The sequence below is a fragment of the Vitis vinifera genome, chromosome 14 (genome assembly GCF_030704535.1).
Source record: "Vitis vinifera cultivar Pinot Noir 40024 chromosome 14, ASM3070453v1".
Lineage (NCBI taxonomy): Eukaryota > Viridiplantae > Streptophyta > Magnoliopsida > Vitales > Vitaceae > Vitis > Vitis vinifera.
In genome coordinates, this window is record NC_081818.1 from 20,062,548 (window position 1) to 20,085,026 (window position 22,479).

Below are 22,479 nucleotides of genomic sequence, written 5' to 3' on the forward strand. Positions count from 1 at the left end.
TCATTTTAACATTTTATGGGTTAAAATGTTGGCCGTGGTTATTATCAATTATTTTAAAATTTTAAATTTACAATTATTTTAAAATCTAAAATTAATTTTGAAAGTTCAATGTTTTACTCAAAGTGTTGTTTTAAAATTTTTATTAAGTTTTATAAAGTTTTTCAATTTTTAAAATTATCAAGTTTAAAATTTAAAAATTTTATATTAGAAATTTATCAAGTTTTATATTTTAAATTTTTTTATCAAGTTTTAAAATTTTAAATTTTACAATTATGTATGAGAAAATTATCAAGTTTATATTTTAAAATTGTTATTTTCAAAGTTTTATCAAGCTTATCAAGTTTTAAAATTTTAAAATTTTATATTAGAAATTTATCAAGTTCTATATTTTAAAATTTTAATAGTTAAACATGTTTAGTAAATTTAAGTTTACTAAAAAAGAAATAATTGCTCTTAATGATGATGTTAATATTAATGATTATAAAATTTAATAAAATCTTCTAATAATAACTTATCTTATTATAAAACCTATTATTTATCATATATAAAATGTTCTTTTTCTAAAATAATTCAAAGGTATAGGCAAGTGTTTGCTAACGAGCTTTTAATTATAATAGTTTTTTATTCTTAATAATAAATAAATAAATAAATAAATAAGTAAACCATAGAGGGGAAACAATTTTTTGTTCTTAAAAACAAAAAATAAGATATTTTTAAAAAATATTAATATTTTTAGTTATCTTAAATTGTTTTCACTTATTAGAGTAAAAGATATTTTCAAAAATAATTATATAAATACAAAGAATAATTAAAAATAAAATATAACATATAAAAGTTATTTTTTAAACATATTTAAAAACATAAAAAATATATTGAGAATATTATAGGTTTCTAAATCGACTTTTATTTTAAAATACATCCGCAAACAAATTTTTAAAAATGTTTTAAAAAACCGTTTTTGTATAACTGTTTATGAAAATGTCAAAATACTTCACAAATAAAACTATAATTTATTAGTATTTTTGTGGGCCTTAGGTGCTAGGAAATGTTACATGTGCATTCTACTCTTACTCTGTCTTCATTATTTTCAGTCACGTGTCCCTTTATATCTTATACCAATCTATTATTATTTTATCATATGGTATCATTTTTTCATATTTAATGATATTAATTTCTACCTTATCCCATATGCTTGTAGCTTAATTTCATCATACATTTGGACAACAAAATTTCAGACTTCCATTTGGTACTAAATATAATAAACATAAACAGAGAATGGTGCGTTTAAGAATATTTTTCCATGAATTTTAACTTTATAAATTTGTTAATTTTACAAATTTAAGAATTATAAAAGTTTAGAACTTTTATTTTTAATCATAAACAAAGAATGTTATTTTTGTAGTTATAAATTGTTTTTGTATTGCAAAAATCATAAAGATTAAAAAATATTTTATGATTGAAAATTAAATAAAACTATAAACAATTTTACTAGTAATTGTTCATAGTAAAATTTAGTTATCATGACTATTGATACTTTAAATATAATAAGAAATATTTATCATATATAAAATCAAAATTGTTTTTTAATTTGCTAACTCACTTGCATTTAAACTTTTTATCAAATAATATTAAATTGAATCATCATATTTTTAAACTAACATATTAAACTTTATTTTGCTTCTTATTAAAACATTAATCATAACAAGGAAATTAAATAATTTTAACTAAAGAAAAATAGGTAACACACTAATTTGTTTCTTAACTTAAAAAAAATATAGTAATATAACTTTAAACTTTTTATAATTAATAAGAACTATTATTATTACTATTAATGATAATTTTTATTTATGATATATATATAAAATTTTCTAAAAAATTATAATAGATAACCCAAAAAATGGTTTAAAATAAATAATAGACTTTTGGTCACGATTATGTGAACCCCGTGACCATAGGTTCAAAATATTTAAAATAAACCTCTATGCATTTGGTCACGGTCATGAGAAATTCGTGACTATAGGTTCCCCTAGAGTCACGATCAATCAATGGAGTGACTAAAAGTCATAATATATATATATGGTCACGGTTTCACAAAAAAATCATGACTAAAACATTTTTTCGTTACACTTTTTGTCACGAATGATAAAATTACCGTGACTAAAATTATTAGGGCCAAAATTTCCCTCCATAAATTTACAAATAGTGATGGTTTCAAAAAAATCCGTGACTAAAATACCCTCTCATCAATACTTTTGGTGACGGTTGATAAAATCACCGTGACTAAACATGTTTTTTTTCACATTAACACATATACTCACAACTTTATCTTGGCCGTGACAAAATAATATCTTTGGTCACTATATTTGTGGCCGTGACCAAAGATTCGTCATTAAAAACATATTCTTTTGTAGTATTTTTCTTTTGATTGAAATTAGTAAATTTTAAAATAAAGTTACGAAATCCTTTCTTTCTTAATGAAAATAAAAAAATCTTTTGTTCAATAAAATAAAATTGAAAAAAAATATCATTTTAACAAAATAAGGATAAAATCATCTGGTAATATATCTTTTATAATAAAATTAAATAAAAATCACTTTTCTTAATATAGTTGAACTTGAAAATATTTTTTAAAAGAGGCGATTTCTAAAATAAAATTTGAGTTGGAAATTGAAGTTGTAAAAAAATCATTTTGAATTGGAATATTCATTTAAATAATTTGTAAAAGTCACTTTTCTAAAATAGAGATTGGTTTGAATTTTTAATTTTTTTAAAAAATAAAGTTGTAAAACTAATTTTCTTAAATAAAAATTGAATTTGGAGATATTTTGTAAATAAAAATTCTAAAAAAATCTTTTCTTTAATAAAAATTGGGTTGGAAATAAAAGATGTTAAAATGAATTAAAATATTCTTTTAAATAATTTGAAAAAAATCACATTCTATAAATAAAAATTGAATTGAACTTTCTATTCTTTTAATAAATTGGTCAAAACCTTTTTCCTCATAATTTTTTTTCCAACATAATAATCAAATTGATGTTTTTTTTTAAATCATATAAATCCATTTTTTAATAAAAATAATAAGATCAATTCCTTTGCAAATAAAATCAAATTGGAATATTTTTTATAAATAAATTTGTAAAATTCCTTCTTTAAATATTTTGTAAACATCTTTTTAAGTAAATAAAATTTGAATTGAAATATTTTTTTGATATAAAATTGTAAAAATTTACTCTGTTTCTAACATAAATAAATAAAAAAAATTTTCTTGTAAATAAAATCAAATTTAAACACTTTTCTTTCAATAAAATTGTACTTAACAAATTCTTTTAATAAGAACAAGGAAGTATTTTAAAATAAGTTTAAATGTGAAAAAAAAATGAACTCTTTTTTTAATAAATTGAAGCTTTGTGAATAATCAAATTAAAGTCATAAATTGAAAAAAATTTAATATAAATAAATTATTTCAAAATATCTTTAAATTATTTTGTGATACTTGAAATAATAAACATCTTTTCTAATAAATCATTTTGTATATTCTTGTAACTTATTTTTCATCTCATATCATGTCGTGTGTTCACTTGTATCATACATTCCTCAATATGATTAATCAATTGTTATAATTCTCTTAATTCGTTTAATAAAGACTATAAATATGCGGGGTATTTAAAAAAGTGTTACAATTTATCACCATATATTCATAATGGGTAACTTACTCTCGAATTCATTTCTAATTTGCAGACTTGTCATTTTTTCTAAATAAGGAATCACAAGTCATGGTTTTTTTTCTTATTATTATTTTTCTTTTTAAAAATAAATATGACTCCAACTTTTTTTTAAAAAAAAAAATAAGTTTTTCACAATAAAAATGCGAGTCTCGCAATTCAAAGGAGATACACATGAAAAATACAAGTTCACAAAATTCTTGAAAAATAAAATTATCACATCATAAATTTAAAAATTAATCACAAATGATCACCCAAAAAAGATTTTGCATGACCACTATCTATATGAATACCATATATTATACTTAATATTTAAGTCACTTTTACCAAATCCATGTAAACATCCAATACAATATAGAATACCAAATATTCCATTCATAGTGACGGTATCCACATAAATATCCAACATCCATTTTCAAAATAATACACACACCACATATATCTTTATTTAATTCATAATTTTCCCAAACCTTCTATCCTCTCTCCATCATGATTCTCCTAATTTAATCTTTTTGTCAAAGCCTTCATGGCCACAAGGGTCGATCGTGGGCAGAAGCATCAGTGGATATGTCACTAAAACAAATAAGGAAAAAAAAATCATGGAAATGTCGGCAGTAAAATCTATGCCATTATCAGCGAAGATGATTGGAGTACCTCAAATGCAACTACCTTAAAAGCATGAGAAACAATAAAAATGACAAAAAAAAAAAAAAAAGTGCCCTAATTTAGAGTTACTTTTAAAACTCATTAAGTGAGTTATATGCCTGCTCTAAACATGATACAACTTGATGGAATTACAGAACGATCAATACTTCAAACCTTGATTGATATGAGAATATTATGAAATAAAAATTATATTTAATTACATATTGTAAGGATCCAATATAATACAATAGGTTTGCAATTTGGAGGGATTGTTTAGATTGATTACTAATCCAAATTAAATAATTCGAATCCAATCCAATCTTTAACCCGAGGTAGTCAGCTGAAGTTTAATCCAACCTCATTTCTCTAAGCTCAAATTGAGTTTGGGTTAAACTTGGGGTGGTTTAATTGATTGTATTATATAATTCAAAATTCATTTATAATATTATTTTTTTAAAAAAACTTTTTTCTATGTATTTGTATGAAAATTTAAATAATAAACAAAATAAATTTTGAAGGTAACAATCAAAAGTAAAAATAAATTTATATATCATTATAAAATAAAGAAAAAGTATATGATATATTATAATTTAATATTTTAAAAATAAAATGAATATTATTATATAGGATAATATACATAATAAATATTATAAATATTAAATCTAATTCCATTTAAGTTTGGATTGTTGGAATCTAATCCAAATTTAGTTTAAGTTAACTCAAACTCAATTAAAATATTAAAAATACTTATCCAAGCTCACCAAAAAATCAAATTGGATTATAATTGAGTCGGACGAGTCCACCCAAATTATACGAATATGTTTACATTAAAAAACTAGTTTCCTCTTAATAAAATACAGGATTAGTTGTGTATTGTGAGTAATGATGAAAATATCGGTAATCATGAATATATTGGTACTTCGATTTTACAGATATATCGAAGATATATGGGGATATATTAGGGGGATATATCGAGGATATATCAGGGGATATATCGATGATATATTGGGGGATATCGAGGATACATTGGGGATATATCAGGGATATAATAGATATATTGACAGATATTTTGAAAAAAAATATTGGTAAACCTAAAATTAATTAAAATTGATAGAAATATAATTAGAAGTATAATAAATATTTTAAAATTGTTTTGTTAAATAATTTGATATATGTATGATATGATTTATCATATTTGATAATAATAATATCCTATATGTTAATAACAAAATATGAATTTCATATGTGTATATTTATTTTTAAATTACATTAAATATTATTTCATAATAATATTGTGATATTTGATTATAATATGTCTAATTTTAAAATATATTTAATATTAAAATTATAATTTATTTAATTCAATTATATTAAATTATATAAAATGAATGATGATATATGTGCATTTTTTAATATTTAATTAATCTATTCATGATATTAAAAATACTATGAAGAAAATTATCATAATAATTGTATATTTTTGGCAATCAATTAAATGAGATTTTTTTATTTAATTATAAAATAATTATAATTAATTTGTTATTAAAAATATTCTTTTAAAATTTTGTTTATATAATGATTTTTACTATATATATGTTTGGTGTCTTAAATTTTAGGACGAGACAAACTTGCCCACCGACAATTTTTCATGATATATCGTTTGATCAATATTTCTCTATATAATTCTGTTATTCGATAAATCTTCGATTGCTATATTTTCATCCATGATTACTAGGAACATATGGTTTTATTAGGAAAAATACATTTCATTGGGAATCTCTTCTCTTATATTTTCTACATCATCTTTCCGGAAAGATAGTGTATTTATTTTGATCACGTCTCCTTAAATTTTCTATTATTGGGATGACAAAATAAATAAATTTAGTTGGACCCTATTCGTTTGAAATTCCCATTATTAGAAAGAGAGAGAGTGCGCATTGGTGTCAGAAGATGAACAGGGCAGCATACACTCTGCAAGCGATGATGACAAGGATTTGGTCATGAAACAATGAGTAGTGTGGGGAAAAGAAAAGGAAAGGAAAAAAAAGGAGGAAGAGAGCAGTGTGGCGGTCGGTGACCAGGATTCTCACCACCTCACACATCAACTTCACCCACAGTGATAATCTCGACTCCATTCATAATTTCTCAATCTCCTAAACTTCATATTCTATATGATCTTCAAAACGATAAACAACATTAATTCATAAAATCATATTAAATTTCTCTATCAACTTTGACGATGTTACATAGAAAGAAAGAAAGAAAAAGACAGTCTCTGTCTGTAAAACTCGAATTCTAATAGAAGCAAAGACCCAATTCCTCCACCTTTATTTCTCAAATATTTTCCTAAAAATTAAGACCCAATTCCAGAACCATCAACTGAGTCCAATGATGTCTTTGGCCACAGTAGCAAGGTAAAAGTAAACATGATTCTTGTCGCTGAACGGCGGAGGACCACGGGACGGTCCAAATCGCCCATTACTGAAGCAAGAATCACATTCAATTGCACTTTCGCCGACTTCAATTGTTACGAGCATGGCCTCATGTTTGGATCCCGATTGCAGTTTGGCCATGGCTTCCGGGATCAATCCATTAAGAGCTTCACCAAACTTGTCACGACACAACCCCAGACACTTCTTGGTCACATCGTCGGTGGCATTAGGGAGCATCGTGTTCACTTCTGCGAGAATATCAGTGCCGTTGGCTTTCACCAATTGTAGCATGATGGCAGCAAGCCCTTTCACATCCGCGCTGGAGCTCCGGCCGTCCGACCTTAAAGCTGAGACGCAGAGGTCGTGATACTGGACCTTCTGGCACGTTTGTTCCACCAGGTTCGCTTGGGATTGATTCAGAGGCAGAAAGCTCAGCATAATGACAAGGGCAATTGCTACGCCTGCGCCGGAGGTGTTCATCTTCTTTGTCGGCGATTGGAAAAGGTGGCCCCAAGTACTATACATATATGTCATGTCCCATGGCAACTGAGATCAATTCCTTAGTTTTTTTTCCTATATGGTCAGATTTTCTTTCGATTTTTCCCATAATCTGATGTATATATATATAGGGGGGAAATCTTAAAGTAAGCTTTTTAGGAAGTTGGGGATAAAAGAGTAAAGGAAAATCATTACAAAATATGGAAAACTGGGTTTTTAGTATCATTTCTATTTATTTATTTTTATTTTTATTAAATCTAATTTGGTTACATTACGTTTCCTTAATTCAATTATTTTCTTCTCATTATTTTGTAACTTCATTCTTTTATTTTTCTTACTTTTTTTAACTTAAGTTTTAAAGTAAATTACTTTAAAAATGAAAATATTTTTTAAAGCTATTTATTTTTAGGATTTGATATTTTATTCTCAAATTAAAATTTTCAAAATTAATAAATTAATTTCAATAATAAAACACATACACCAATCAAAAATCCATAAATTCTACGATACATAGTATAACAATAAATGTTAAAAATTTTCAAACAATTTCTTAGAAAATAAACATAATTAGAAACTCTAATTATTATCTCAGTATATAAAATTTATTATGATAATAAATTATAATATTTTAGAATATTTGAAAATATATTATTTTCAAAAATTAATAGAGAAGGAAATATAATAATTAAATTTCAGATAAAAATCAAACATCATTTAAATTTTTAAAAAAATGGTTTAATAATAATAATAATAATAATAATAATAAAAGACATACCATGAATTTAAATTTCTATTCGAAATTTCTAGCAATGAACTCTTGCATGAAGACAAACATTTTATTAATTGAGTAATAATCACAGCCGATTGGTTACATTTGACTTCCCCATATGCTGTAGTAATTCACCCCGTCATCCAATCGTAACCATACACTTCATTACTGCTTAATTACTGAATAATTTAAGATTTTCATCGGTTTCTTTGATGAAACTCCTTATTCAAATATCATAGCTAAATACTTCTAATTTTATAAAAAAAAATTTAATTTTTTTTTGGGAAAATTAATGACTACTGTGGGGGGTTTTGTCTACTCTCTCTGATATGGAACTTTGTACAGGACCACAGGATGGTGGTAAAGTATTAAGATTGAGGATTTTGACAAAAGTTTTTATTTAAATATTTATTAAAATGTGATAATTTTAAAATTATTTCCAAATTTATCATAATTTGTGAGATATACTTCAAGCATTAAAGTTGTATTTTTACTACACAACTTTAAAATTCAATTTAAATTATCTTTTTAAAATACAACTTTTAATTTGAATCTTTTTGTGGACCCACATTTGTCACGATGCGTTTCCACTCGACAGCGTGACTCGATTTTTATTTATTTGTAAAAAATTATGATTTTTAGAAAAAAAAAATACTTGGAGTCGCCACTTATTTTTGTTTTATTTTTAAAGGGAAAAAATAAAATAAGAAATAAAAACCCTAAATGTGACTCTGAAGGAACAAAATAGGTGTATGAAAAATCGAGTCTGGATTCAGAGGGTAAGTTACTTATTGGGAAGGTACAGTGATGAGTCGTAGCACCTCTCTAAGCCCGTATACATACAGTCTCTACTAAACGAATTAAGAGAATTATGACAATTAATTAATTAATTATGGATACCAAGAAAAATAATCATACAAATAAGTATGTACCATTCATGGTGAAAATCAATATATATAAATAATGATGAAATCTAATTATAAGAATACACAAAAGAAATGACAAAATGATTATGCAAAATGATTTATTGAACTAAATAAAAAGAAGATATTTAAAAAAAAAAAAAAAAAGAGTTTTCAAGAAATTTCAAAGGATTTTATAAAATAAAAAAAAGATTTTGAATTAATAATTTCAATTTATTTATTTACAAAAAAAATAGTCAATTTATTTTACCAATTTCATTGGTATTTAATTTTCAAAAAAAAAAATTATTTACACTTATTGTATCAAAAGAATTTATTACAAAATTTCAATTTGACAACAAAAATTATTTTACTTGCTTTTACAAAAAATGAATGAATTTTTACAATTTTATTTACAAAAGTATTTCAATTTGTTTTCATTTAAGGAAAGTGATTTATACAAATTATTTAAAAAGACATAAATTTATTTTCAAAATGAATTTTAATTAAAAAGAAAAAAAAAGATTTAAATAATCTATTTCTAAAAAAATACTTTTAATCCTATTTTAATTAAGGAAAAAAATTCATTTAAAAAATATTTTTTAGACAATTTTATTAAAAAATAATTTTTGGGACAATTTTATTTATAAAATATTTTTTGGACAATTTTTATTAAACAAAGAAATTTTTGGACAACTATTATTAAAAACAATTTTTTTTTGGATTTTTCTAAAATCATTTTTCTGAATTTTTATCAATAAAAAAACTTAAGAATATTTTAAAATTATTATTTTATTAAAACATATTTACTGAATTATTCATCTTATTTAAATAAAAATTTTGATTTGTTCGATATTCAATTCTATACACACTCAATGAATATGTACAAATAAATATTTACAAGAACTAATAAAAATAAAACTAAATAAAAGTAGGAAATAAAATATATACCAAAATAAGTTTATAACAAGTTTAATGTCTTCGTACAACTTTTTGAGTCTTACTTTCTTCCATGAAATTTCGTGCTCCACGTGTTATAAATTCGTACTCAACCAACAAGATTGCATAATGGGTCCATGCAAAAACAAAAATAACCCAAATGTAAATATCTAGAGATGTACAAAATCCTAAACAAATATTCAAACTCAAATTCAAATTTCAAATTAGTCTCATAAATTTCGCCAATTAAAATGAGCACAAATTACTATAGGTGCCCAAAACATCCAAATTAATAACCAAAAATATAAACACAATCAACCAAACCTAAAATTGGATAAATTAAAATAAATTCTACTATGCCTAAATTTAATATTCCATAATTTAAGCCTAATTTAATATACACCACAATTGTCCCATGTTCGAATTAAATAGTTCAAATTGGTTAAGCTCATATCAAATACTCAAGTCATCCAACAAATCTTACCCACATTGTGTGTCCAAAATTCATATCAATTAACAGACCCACATTAATAATATATATAGCTAAAGGAAATAATATCTCAAGCCCAAACAATAACCAATTAACAAACTCACATTAATAATATATATAGTCAAAGGAAATAATATGTTCAAGCTCAATCCAATAAGTCCAAACAAATAATTAATTAACAAGCCCACATTAATAATACACATGGTCAAAGGAAATAATATCTCAAGTCTAATCCAATAAGCCCAAACAAATAACCAATTAACAAGCCCACATTAGTAATATATATAGTCAAAGGAAATAATATATCAAGCTCAATCCCATAAGCCTAAACAAATAACCAATAAGTAATAGGCCCAAATCCAAATCAATTACTATACAAACTAAAAAATAAAATAAAATAAAATAAAGCAAAAAGGAAATTTACCCACAAAATAAAAAAACTATGAATGGTCGAATTGCTAGCCTGCAATGGTAGGGGTGGCTGGCCGGTAATGGTCGGTCGACAGTGGCCAACCGATAGTGGCGGTGAGAGTGGCGAATAGAGAGAAAGGGATGAAAAATATGAGAAAGAGAAAATGGAAGGAAAAAAATCCAAAAAGAATAAATAAATAAATAAAATGTAGAGAGAAAAATGAAAAGAAAAGAAGAGAGTGGGAAACTGAGGAAAGTGGTAGTAGGCTTCAGATGGAGAAAAAACCAGAAAAAAATAGGGAAGAAAAAAAATGGGCGGGGGTCCCGGCCGGCCGTCTGGAGAAAATAGGGGGAGAAGAAAAGAAAATGGAAAGAATGGGACGCTCGCCAGTGTGCTATTGGGGGAGGAAAAGAAAAAAGAAAAATGTGGAAGAAGAAGTGGGAAGTCCTGACGGGGTGTAGTGTTTGGGCAGCCAAAATAAATAAATAAATAAAACAAGAAGAATGAGGAAACAAAAAATGGGGGAGCCAACTATGGTCGTCTATGGAGTGAAAAAATGGGGGGAAGAGCTGAGAAATGGAGAGAATTTCGGGAGATGGGGGCAGGCGACTACGTGAGAGTTGGGGGAAAGAAAACTAAAAAACAAAAAGCAAATGGAGAAAATGAGAAGAGAGAGAAGAGGACTGCCAGAGCTAGAGAGTGAGAGGGTCTCACATCCCGTATGGGTGAGGAATGGGAAGAGAGAGAAAAAATGGGTGGGGTAGGTAGGGAATGTAAGAAGAGAAATAAGAGAGGAGAGAAAAGAAAGAAAAGAAAAAGAAAAATAAATAAAAATATAATATAATATAATAATAATAATAAATAATAATAATAATAATAATAATAATAATAATAACAATAGTAATCATAATAATAAAAGTAATAGTAATAAAATAAAATAAAATAATATACAAAATAATAAAAACTAATAATTAAATAGTGAGTGGGTAAAAAAAAAATATGTAATTAGGATTTAAAAATCTAAGGACAAAATTAGGTTCAAAATTAATGTAAAAATAAAATTGGGACAAATTTTGGGGTTTACAAATATGTCAATTTTCGATAAAGTTCACGAGTAAAGTGAGTGTATACACAAACGAAACGAAACGAACTTTATTGAAGAACAAGAAAAATCATCAAATTTGTCCCAGTATGACATGGGTTCTCTTAAATCAAAATAAGAACAAAGATGCTCTAAAACCCTACAAAAATGAAATGGCATGAACGAAAACTCCTAAGGTGCCCTTAAAGTTACACTATGGATCCAGACTACCCCTAAAAAAGTCTCCAAAAGTGACTTGAAAATCAATATCGAAGTCAAGTAACAGTCAAACCACCAAAGAGCATAGGAACGAGCACAATGGGAAAAACCATACGTGCACCATATGATGACACATGGTGTAGGGTGTCTGACAATACAATCAAGACACAAGCTATGAGCTTAAAGAACTATGTCATGTGCTATGGAGAAGGGGAAACTCTAGAAGAGCATGATGAACAAGCGATAAGCACAAGGTAACGAGGTGAGGAAAATGAGGACGAATGTAAAATCGTGAAGGTAAGTTGTGCAATGCTAGTGAATATGAATGCTAGGAGCTATGACTCTAAATGCTAAAATGAAAAAAGATGGTGACTCTAAATGCTTGAATGAGTATGCACAACGGCTTTGAACGTCAAAACTAAAAGAAGATGATGGCACCGAATGCCAAGCTGGACAATGGCTCTAAATGCCAAAATGAAGACACGATTATGAACGCTAAACTATGGAGAGATAGTGGCTCTAAACGCCTGAAACTGGAAGAGAAGAGTGACTCTAAATGCCTAAAACTAATGAAAGAAATGGCTTTGAACGCCTATGAAGGAAAATTGTGGCTCTGAATGCCAATAGGATATCTGAAGGCCTACGATTCTAAACACCCATGAAAGAAAGTAGTGGCTCTGAACGCCTAAGGGTGAAAATGGCTCTAGGTCGTGAGCTCAGGGATCTGAATGTTAAGAATGACTATGGGCCATGAATAAGAAGAACGACTCTAAGTCGTAAGCTTAAGGCTCTAAATACTAAGAATGACTATAGGTCACAAATGAGAAGAACGACTTTGAGTCGTGAGCTCAGGGCTCTGAATGCTAAGAATGACTCTGGGTCATAAATGAGAAGCACGACTTTGAGTCGTGAGCTTAGAGCTCTGAATGCTAAGAATGACTCTGGGTCATAAATGAGAAGAACGACTTTGGGTCATGATCTTGGGGCTCTGAATGCTAAGAATGACTCTGGGTAATAAATGAGAAGAACGACTTTGAGTCGTGAGCTTAAGGCTTTGAATGCTAAGAATGACTCTAGGTCATAAATGAGAAGAATGACTCTAGGTAGTGAACTCAGGGCTCTAAATGGAAAAAAGGACTATGGGTCATAAACAAGAAAATCGACTCTAGGTCGTGAGCTTAGGGCTCTAAATTGAAAGAATAACTCTAGGTCATGAATGAGAAAAACAACTTTGGGTCATGAGCTTAGGGCTCTAAATGGATAGCCGATCAAGATGCTTCTTGGCTTGTGGTGCTGAGTCTAGGCCACTCACAGGTGGCTAGAATGATGAAAATGAAACATCTCAAGGATGTGAAGAATAAAAATGACTCCGGGTTGTGAGCTCAGGGCTCAAAATGCCATGAATGACTTTGGGTCATGATGTAATGAGTAACTCAAGGTTACAATGAATAGCTCATGGCTATGTGAACAGCTCAGGGTTATGAGCTCCAAGCTTTGTGACTGATCAGTTAAAAAGAGAATGCGATACGCAAACTCCGGGTCATACCACTCATAGGCGACCAAATGATGAAGGCTCAGCTCAGGGCTGGAAAGACTTTAGGTCTTAAATGAGAAAAATGACTCTAAATTGTGAGCTCAAGGCTCTAAATGGGAAAAATGACTTTAGGTCATAAACAAGAAAAACGACTCTAGGTTGTGAACTCAGGACTCTAAATAGATAGCTGATCAGGATGCTTTCCGACTCATGGTGTTAGATCGAGGCCACTCACAGGTGGCTAGAATAATGAAAATGAAACATCTTAGGGATGTGAAGGATATGAACGACTCCAGGTCGTGAGCTCAGGGCTCGGAATGCTATGAATGACTCTGGGTCATGATGTAATGAGTAACTCAGGGTTACAAAGAATAGCTCAGGGCTATGTGAACAGCTCAGAGCTATGAGCTCTAGGCTCTATGATTGATCAGCTAGAAATAGAATGCGATACAAAAACTCCAGGTGTAGACCCTCAATTTTGTCCCTCGACACTGGCATTTATCCTTCGGGTGTCACATCCACCCATCGTTCGCATATGGCACCACTAGGGCCCCTTTTGGGCTTAGTCGGTGTCCGAGCCTCGTGTGGGTTTGTCTATGGTCCATTGTGGTGCATATGTGGTTCATTTTGGAGGGTCACCATGGCCATTTTCCTAGTCGTTCACATCACGCTATAGGAAGGAAGTGGGGTCATCCCGATGTCTTAACTTAGTTGGAGTTTATAGGGGCATGTTGAGGTTTGGAGCACTCGGGCTTGTTTTGATCGTATCTCCCTCATCCAAACTCGGAATCAAGAATCGTTTCTTTTTATGGATTCCTTATTCTTCCAGGAACATTCTTTAAAATTTTCAAAATTGTTTGCAACCGGTCGGCTGGTTGGCAGCCGGTTCATCGAGTCAGCCGGTGTAGAACACTGATTTTTGGTAATTGTTTTGATCATATCTCCCTCTTCCGAACTTGGAATCATGCACCATTTTTTTTAATGGATTCCTTACTCTACTAGGAACATTCTGTCAAATTTTCAGAATTTTTTTCCATCAGTTCGACCAGTTGGAATCCAGTTCGGCCGGTTCAGCCGGTTCATTGAGTCGGCTGAGGTAAAACACTAATTCTAGTAATTTTGAGGCCCAAATCCTACATGGCTCAGGCCCATAAGCTCCAGATCGGTTTTGGGCAATGTTGTGGGTCCATTTTGGCCTTGGTTTGGGTTCCTTACAGCCCACCACGAATCCATATGGATTCTTGGTGGTGAAGCAAGCTGAAAACTGAAGGAGTGAGCTGGCCTTGTAAGTTTAAGAGAAGTAATGAGGGGTGTGGTTCCGATGCTGATGAAGGGGATTTCAATGCTGAAGGGGAAGGAATCCAGGAGGCTCAAATGCTAAGAGGGGTATGAGTATAAAAGGTGAGAGGATAGGAGAGCAAAGGACAGGAGGGGACATTTTGGAGAGGGGAAATTTTGCTGGTGAGAAAAACAAAAGGTCAGTAGCATCTTTTGAGTTAAGAGCGTGGGGGAAAGCTTCAGCACTGTGGTTTTTTGAAGAGGAGAGTGACAGCATCTCAATTTTGGAAGTCATCATCTGCATACACGGATCATATTTGGTGGAGATTCTGAGGTAAGCATGCTGAATTTTCTTTGCTTACAATTTATCTTCCTCGTCTTCACATGCTTTTTCTCCTTCCTCATCATCTTTTCTTCCCTTTGATATGAAGATTGTATTGCTTGGGTGTGGATAATAAAGGTCATACATGATTGTTGTTGTTTGCTTCCTTAATCACTTAAGAACTTTCTGACCGAATTTGGGATTTTTTACCAACTGGTTTGGAACCGGTTCAACCGGTTCAGCACCATAGCTAGCAGCCTCTGTCAGCCATGAGAAACACTTGCCTTTCTTTGTCTGGTTCTCACTCATCCGGGCTCCGAATTGAGAACCGTTTCTTTTGTTTGCTTCCTTAATCACTTAGGAACTTTCTGACCGAATTTGAGATTTTTTACCAACCAGTTCAACCGGTTCAGCACCATAGCTGGCAACCTCTATCAGCCATGAGGAACACTTGCCTTTCTTTGTCTGGTTCTCACTCATCCAAGCTCGGAATTGAGAACCGTTTCTTTTGTTTGCTTCCTTAATCACTTAGGAACTTTCTGACCAAATTTGGGATTTTTTACCAACCGGCTGAACCGGTTTGGAACCGGTTCAGCACCATAGCTGGCAGCTTCTGTCAGCCATGAGGAACACTTGCCTTTCTTTGTCTGGTTCTCACTCATCCGGGCTCGGAATTGAGAACCGTTTCTTTTGTTTGCTTCCTTAATCACTTAGGAACTTTCTGACCGAATTTAGGATTTTTTATCAACCGACTGAACTGGTTGGGAACCAGTTCAACCGGTTCAGCACCATAACTGGCTGCCTCTGTCAGCCATGAGGAACACCTGCCTTTCTTTGTCTGGTTCTCACTCATCCGGGCTCGGGATTGAGTGTCGTTTCTTTTGTTTGAATCCTCACTCATTTAGGAGTTTTCTAGAAAAATTTGGGAATTCTTCTCAATAGGTTGTACCAGTTGAGAACTAGTTCAACCTGTTCTGCTGGAGGACTTTAGGTAGCCCTCGATTTTGGCATTTTTCGAGCCCTTATCCATGGGGGCTCAAACCCATTTGCTATAGGGCACTTGTGAGCCATCTTGAAGGTTTAAGTTAGTGTTTGATTTCAGTTAGTATGGGAAATTTGGAAGTTATGGGTGGTGTGGTCTAGATAAGTCTAGTTCGATTTGTATGACATTTGGGGAGTCCCTTACCTTATTTCAACCAGCTATCTTCCTTTTTGGCACAAGCTTTGATGCTTGATTTTGAATACATGTTGTGTGACTGACTCACCCTCTGCTGCAGCGCTTGGCTAGGGACCACAGGTACGCATCGTTGGCTTTGGTTGTTGAATTCATATGCATGCATGGTGCTTAATCTTGAATGTTTGTTATGTGTTTATCTGTGTTTGGCTGACCTTTTATGCAGCGCTTGGCTAGGGACCACAAGTACGCACCCATGGTTTTGTTTGGTTGAATTCATATGCATGCCAAATACCAATTAGGATTGTGTGATTCATGACATCTATTTAGCCTAGGGTTTCATTTGACCTTTGACCCATATGCTCCCACATACCCAATTCATTAGTAGAGACCGAGTTTCAGGCCTAGAGAGGTGATCCCCGGACCCAGAATCTAGTTTTCGTAGACCGCTTTTTCCATACTGGGGTCATTAGGGGTTTTTGTTCTTACTTAATTTTCTCCATTTTAAAAACAAAAATAAAAAGTAAGTGGCGACTCCAAACAACACCGTTCCTCACCGGGGGCGGGTTTTTCAAAACTGGAAAACACCAACTTTTTCATTTCTTTCTTTTATTTTAAAAGCGAGTCGCGTCGATCTGGTGGATCTGGTGAGGGTCCACACCAGGTCATACCACTCATTGGCAACCAAATGATGAAGGCTCAGCTCAGGGTTGGAAAGACTCTAGGTCTTAAATGAGAAAAATGACTCTGGATCGTGAGCTCAGAGCTCTAAATGGAAAGAATGACTCTGGGTCATGAATAAGAAGAATGACTCTAGGTCGTGAGCTTAGGTCTCTAACTAGAAAGAATGACTTTGGGTTATAGATGAAATGAACGACTCAGGGTCGTGAGCTTAGGGCTTTAAATGGAAAGAATGACTCTGAGTCATAAATAAGAAGAACGACTATGGGTTGTGAGCTCAGGGCTCTAAACATTTAAAGTGAAGAAGATAACTCTGAATGCTAAAATAAAAGAAAACGACAACTCTAAATGCTAGCAATGTGGGTCTGAACACCAAACTAAAAGAGAATGACAACTCTAAATGCTAGGAATACGACTCTAAACGCTGAACTAAATGAAAATGGTGGGTCTAAATGTCAAGATGACTAATGTCCCTGAATGCCAAATTGAAGAAATATGGTGGCATCTGAATGCCAAGCTGACTAATGGCTCTGAATGCCAAACTGAAGATATGATGACTTTGAATGCCAAACTAACTAATGGCTCTAAATGCTGAACTAAAGATATGATATTTCTGAATTCCAAACTAAAGATATTATGACTTTGAATGCCAAACTGATCAATGGCTCTAAATGCCGAACTGAAGATATGATGGCTCTAAATGCCAAGCTGACCAATGGCTCTGAAGGCCTGATTGTAAACGATGGCTCTAAACGCTAGGAATGAACAATGGCTCTGAAATCCAGGAATGTAGCTCTGAACACCGAAAAGGTGGCAATGAATGCCCGATCATGATAGGATGATAGCTCTGAATGCCTGACTGTGAACGACGGCTCTGAACGCTGGGAATGAAGGACAACTTTGAACACCAGGAATGTAGCTCTAAACACCGAAAAATGTGGCAATGAATGCCCGATCATGATAGGATGATGGCTTTGAACGCCGAACTGTGAAGGAATAATGACTCTGAACGCCAAACTAAAAATGTTGCTCTGGACGCCAAACAGAAGAAAGACATGGCTCTGAATGTCGAATCGAAAACATGACTCTGAACGCCAAACTAAATATGTGACTTTGAACATCAAATGAAAGAAAGACATGATGACTCTGAATGCCGAACTAAAAATATGGCTCTAAATGCCAAACTGAATATGTGACTCTGAACGTTAAACAAAAAAAAAGACATGATGGCTCTAAATGTCGAGCTAAAAACAAACAATGGCTATGAACGCCAAACTAAAGATGTGGCTCTAAACGCCGAACTGAAGGTGTGGCTTTGAACATCAAACGAAAAGAAGACATGATGACTCTGAATGATGAACTAGAAACAAACAACGGCTCTAAACGCCAAAATGAAAATGCAACTTTGAACGCCAAACAAAAAAAGAGGTATGATGGCTATGAATGTCGAGTTAGAAACAAACAACGACTTTGAACGCCAAAATGAAGATGCGACTCTAAACGCCAAACTAAAAAGGAGGTATGATGGCTATGAATGTCGAACTAGAAACAAACGACGACTCTAAACGTCAAAATGAATATGCGACTCTGAACATCAAACTAAAAAGGAGGTGGTGGCTCTGAACGCCAAACTGTAATGAGATGGTGACTCTGAACACCAAAATTGGAAATGAGGTGGTGGCTCTGAACGCCAAACTGTAATGAGATTGTGACTCTGAACACCAAAACTGAGGAGAGATGGTGGCTCTGAACGCCAAAACTGAGAGGAGATGGTGGCTCTGAACACCAAACTAAAAATGGATGGTGGCTCTGAATGCCCAATTATGAACTGATAGTTATGAATGTCAAGCTAAGAGAGACGACTCTGAACGTCGTAATTGAGAAGACATGGTGGCTCTGAACGCCAAGCTGAGAATGACGACTCTGAACATTATAACTAAGAATGGATGGTGGCTTTGAATGACAAACTAAAAAGAGATGGTGGCTCTGAATGCCGAACTGTAAGGAAATGAACAATGGCTCCAAACGCTAAACTAAAAATGTGGCTCTGAACGCCAAACTGTAAGGAGATGGTGGCTCTGATCACCAAACTGTAAGGAGATGGTGGCTTTGATCGCCAAACTGTAAGGAGATGGTAGCTCTGAACTCCAAGCTGAAAAGATATGGTGGCTTTGACGTCAAACTGTAAGGAGGACGACTCTGAATGTCAAATTGAAGATAATGGTGGTTCTGAATGCCAAACTGAAAAAAGATGGTGGCTCTGAATGCCAAAACTGAGAGGAGATGGTATGATGACTCTGAATTTCGAACTAAAACCATGGCTCTGAATGCCAAACTGTGAAGAGATGGTGGCTCTGAACGTCAAGCTGTAAGGAAGTGGTGGCTCTGAACGCCGAGACCTGTGAGGAGATGATGAGGTGGCTTTGAATGCCAAACTATGAACTTGACATCTCTGAATGTCAAACTGAGAAGGATGACCCTGAATGTCGTAGTTGATGAGAGTCAACGACTCTAAATGCCAACCTATGAGGAGATGATGAAGGGGTAATATGCCCCAATGTGGTGTACTACCACAACTCTCAATCCATTGAAAGGGTCTGAAATAGACTCCATGAGTCTCAAAAGATGCTCTACTAGAGAGTCAAAATGGTCAAATTGACTATAAGTACAACCTCACAATCTATCTGACTAAATCACGAGGCCTGATAAAGTGTCACAATAAGTCAGGCATCTCTAACTCGAAATGCTCTACTGGAGGAATCCATCGTCATCTCAAATGAATGATCCAGAGTCTCAAGAGAATAGTTCGTTAGGGTAACTACCACGATCTCAACACAACAATCTACTAAGGATTCATAGATAGTGGAACAGTCAAAACCTGAATGTCGTGCTTCGTCGAAGGCTTATCTTGGCAAAAATCACCAAAACAATTACCAATAATGCAAATAAATATCTCTTGACCGTGTAATGAAGACTATAACAGGTCTGTGAGAAAACAATCATCTCTACAGCTAAAAGAGGGAAATATGCCCCAGTATAGTAACTAGTGCATTTGGTCTGTCTTGATAACTTGAGAATAACTCAATGGAGATGTATAAGAGATCTGACATGTACTCCATTGAAATGATGATATGAGAGTCTATGCATCTGAGATAACTCCATCAAAGAATCACGATAGTATCAGAAAGTATGAGCCCGACTGAATGACTCAAGGAGGGCTCCATTGGATAATCAGGACAAAATGAAAGTGAATCATCAGCCTAACATGCATCTCACAACTGGGAATGATCATGCAAATCAATGGAGATCTACAAATCTCAACCGAAGAGGAAATATGCCCTAGTATGGCACCTGATGTGTGATAGGTCGAAAAACCGAATGACCTTGAAGAATCCATCATCAAATGTGTGATCCCAACCATCCAAATTTGCAGTTGAATCAAATCCACAGGTCAAAATCCGTCTCCCGGAAGGAGTATGATGACATCTAAAGGCTGAAAAGTGTGGGTCTAACTGAATGGCTCAAGAGAGACTCCACTAGAGGATCATGATAAGATAATAAACATGTCATCGTCTCGACGTGTATCTCATAAGTGGGGACGAGCATGCAACTCCGTAAAGATCTATAAATCTCAACCAAAACAGAATATGCCCCAGTATTGAATAAGATGTGTGATAGGTCGGAAAATCAAATGACATCAAATCATCCATCATCAAATGTGTAATCCTAGTCAACCACGCCCATAACTGCATCGGACCCATAGATCAAAAAGACGTATCCCAGAAGAAGAAGTATGATGACATCCAAATGCTGAAAAACGTGAGTCTAACTTAATGGATCAAGAGGAACTCCACTAGAGGATCATGACAAGATAATGATAGACTATCAACTCAACATGCATCTCGTGAGTGATGAGGATCATGTGACTCCATGAAAATCTACAAATCTCAACCGAAAGGGAAATACGACCTAGCATGGCATTAGATGTATGGTAAATTGAAAAATCAGACAACCTTAAATCATCCATCATCAAATGCATGATCCCAGTCATCCAAATCCACAGCTGAATTAAATCCACATATCAAAAGACGCCTCTCAAAAGAAAAAGCATGAGGACATCTAAATATCAAAAAATGTGAGCTTGACTGAATGGCCCAAGAGATACTCCACTTAGGGATCATGATAAGATAACAAATAGGTCATTGTCTCGGTGTATATCTCATAAGTGGAGATAATCATGCAACTCCATGAAAATCTATAAATCTCAACCGAAAGGGAAATATGCCCCAGTATGGCATCAGATGTATGGTAAATAAAAAAAAACCAAACAACATCGGATCATCCATCACCAAATGTGCAATCCCAGTCATCCATATCCACAACTGAATTGGGTCCAAACATCAAAAAGGCGTCTCCTAGAAGAAAAAATATGATGATATCTAAATATTAACCAAATCTCAAATATCTGTCCAAGTAGGGGCTATCAAAGACGACATCTAATCTCATGGCCTCAGGGTGGTCTTAAGACACGGGACATAACGTAGGCTAGGGTGATAGGGTAATAGAAATGAAAGGAAACTAGGTCAAAATACCCAATGATAAAAAACACATGCCCTCATGTATAAAATGCAGCATGTATTAAAAAGCTCATGAGCCATGGACCTAAGGGTGCCCAATGTGAATATAAAATCAATAATGAGACGATGAAACAAATCAAATTGATAATGAGACACGCAAGAATGATGCAAGGGAAATATCAAACCCGGAATAAGTCAGTGTAAGAAAAGAACAAAGGGGTGAAGCGAATGGGATGAATCACAAGCAATGACAAGGATGATAGCGAAACAATGAATATACGATGAAGAATGATGATCAACTCAAATCAAACATGGAGTGAAGTCACGTCAACAATGAGTGTAATGATGGAAAAGACAATGACCCAGAGCTCCTAGGAGAAGGCTAATCATCTCACTTTCAAAGAGATATGACAAAGTAAAAAAGATCTTAGAAAGCTCACATACGAACTCTCACCAACAATCATGCTCGATAAAGTGACCCTCAGATATCAATATACACGCACAACGATTGAGAGTTCTATGCACATACACACATGTGCTTTTTTTTCTTTTTTTTTTACATATATACAAATGCACATACCCTAAACATAAACAAATGAACCCCAAAGATGATATCAATAATGGATAGACACACTCTCAAGTGCTAACGTAACAAAAACTCTCTCTGACGAGATGACCGTCTCAAACTAAGAATCTCTGAATCAATGTTAGTGGGATAGATAATGAAAATGATGTGACTATCCTCCATGTAATGAACTGAAGAGGATCACCACTCAGGGTGGAGAGAATATGAAGCAAAACAAA

General features: G+C 32.5%; 1 protein-coding gene across 1 annotated transcript; it reads right to left on the reverse strand.

Moving 5' to 3' along the window:
• Positions 1 to 6,554: 6,554 nt before the first annotated feature.
• LOC104881561 (cell wall / vacuolar inhibitor of fructosidase 1) lies at positions 6,555 to 7,377 on the reverse strand. Its single transcript, XM_010662094.3, has one exon. It carries the CDS (start codon positions 7,331 to 7,333, stop codon positions 6,743 to 6,745), a length of 591 nt encoding a protein of 196 aa, XP_010660396.1. The 5' UTR covers positions 7,334 to 7,377; the 3' UTR covers positions 6,555 to 6,742.
• Positions 7,378 to 22,479: the final 15,102 nt, after the last annotated feature.